Below are 240 nucleotides of genomic sequence, written 5' to 3' on the forward strand. Positions count from 1 at the left end.
CAAGCCTCGTGACCCTAACCTGATGTCCCTAGCCAGGGTGAGGTCCCTGGCTTCGGAGGGGGGAGGCGTGGGCGCCCCGCTTCCGCCACGCCCTTGGCCGCCCGGCACCCGCGGCGGCGCCCCCTGGCTGCTGCTCTGCGAGAAACGGGCGCGCGGGGCACAGGTCAGCCGCTCTGATGCTTTATTGGTGGTGATAAGGTGGTTGGTTTATGGTTGTGGTGATGGTCGCTGTGGATAATT

At 65.8% G+C, this 240-nt stretch overlaps 1 protein-coding gene across 1 annotated transcript in view; it reads right to left on the reverse strand.

The window, feature by feature from the left end:
• Positions 1–240, reverse strand: part of LOC119591296 — a 16,450-nt gene that overhangs the window by 13,496 nt on the left and 2,714 nt on the right. Inside the window, exon 4 of the mRNA XM_037940023.1 lies at positions 20–135. Within this exon, the coding sequence (XP_037795951.1) occupies positions 20–135 (116 nt within the window). The remainder of the gene's footprint in view (positions 1–19; positions 136–240) is intronic.

This window comes from Penaeus monodon, chromosome 28 (genome assembly GCF_015228065.2).
Source record: "Penaeus monodon isolate SGIC_2016 chromosome 28, NSTDA_Pmon_1, whole genome shotgun sequence".
In the NCBI taxonomy this organism is placed as follows: Eukaryota; Metazoa; Arthropoda; class Malacostraca; order Decapoda; family Penaeidae; genus Penaeus; species Penaeus monodon.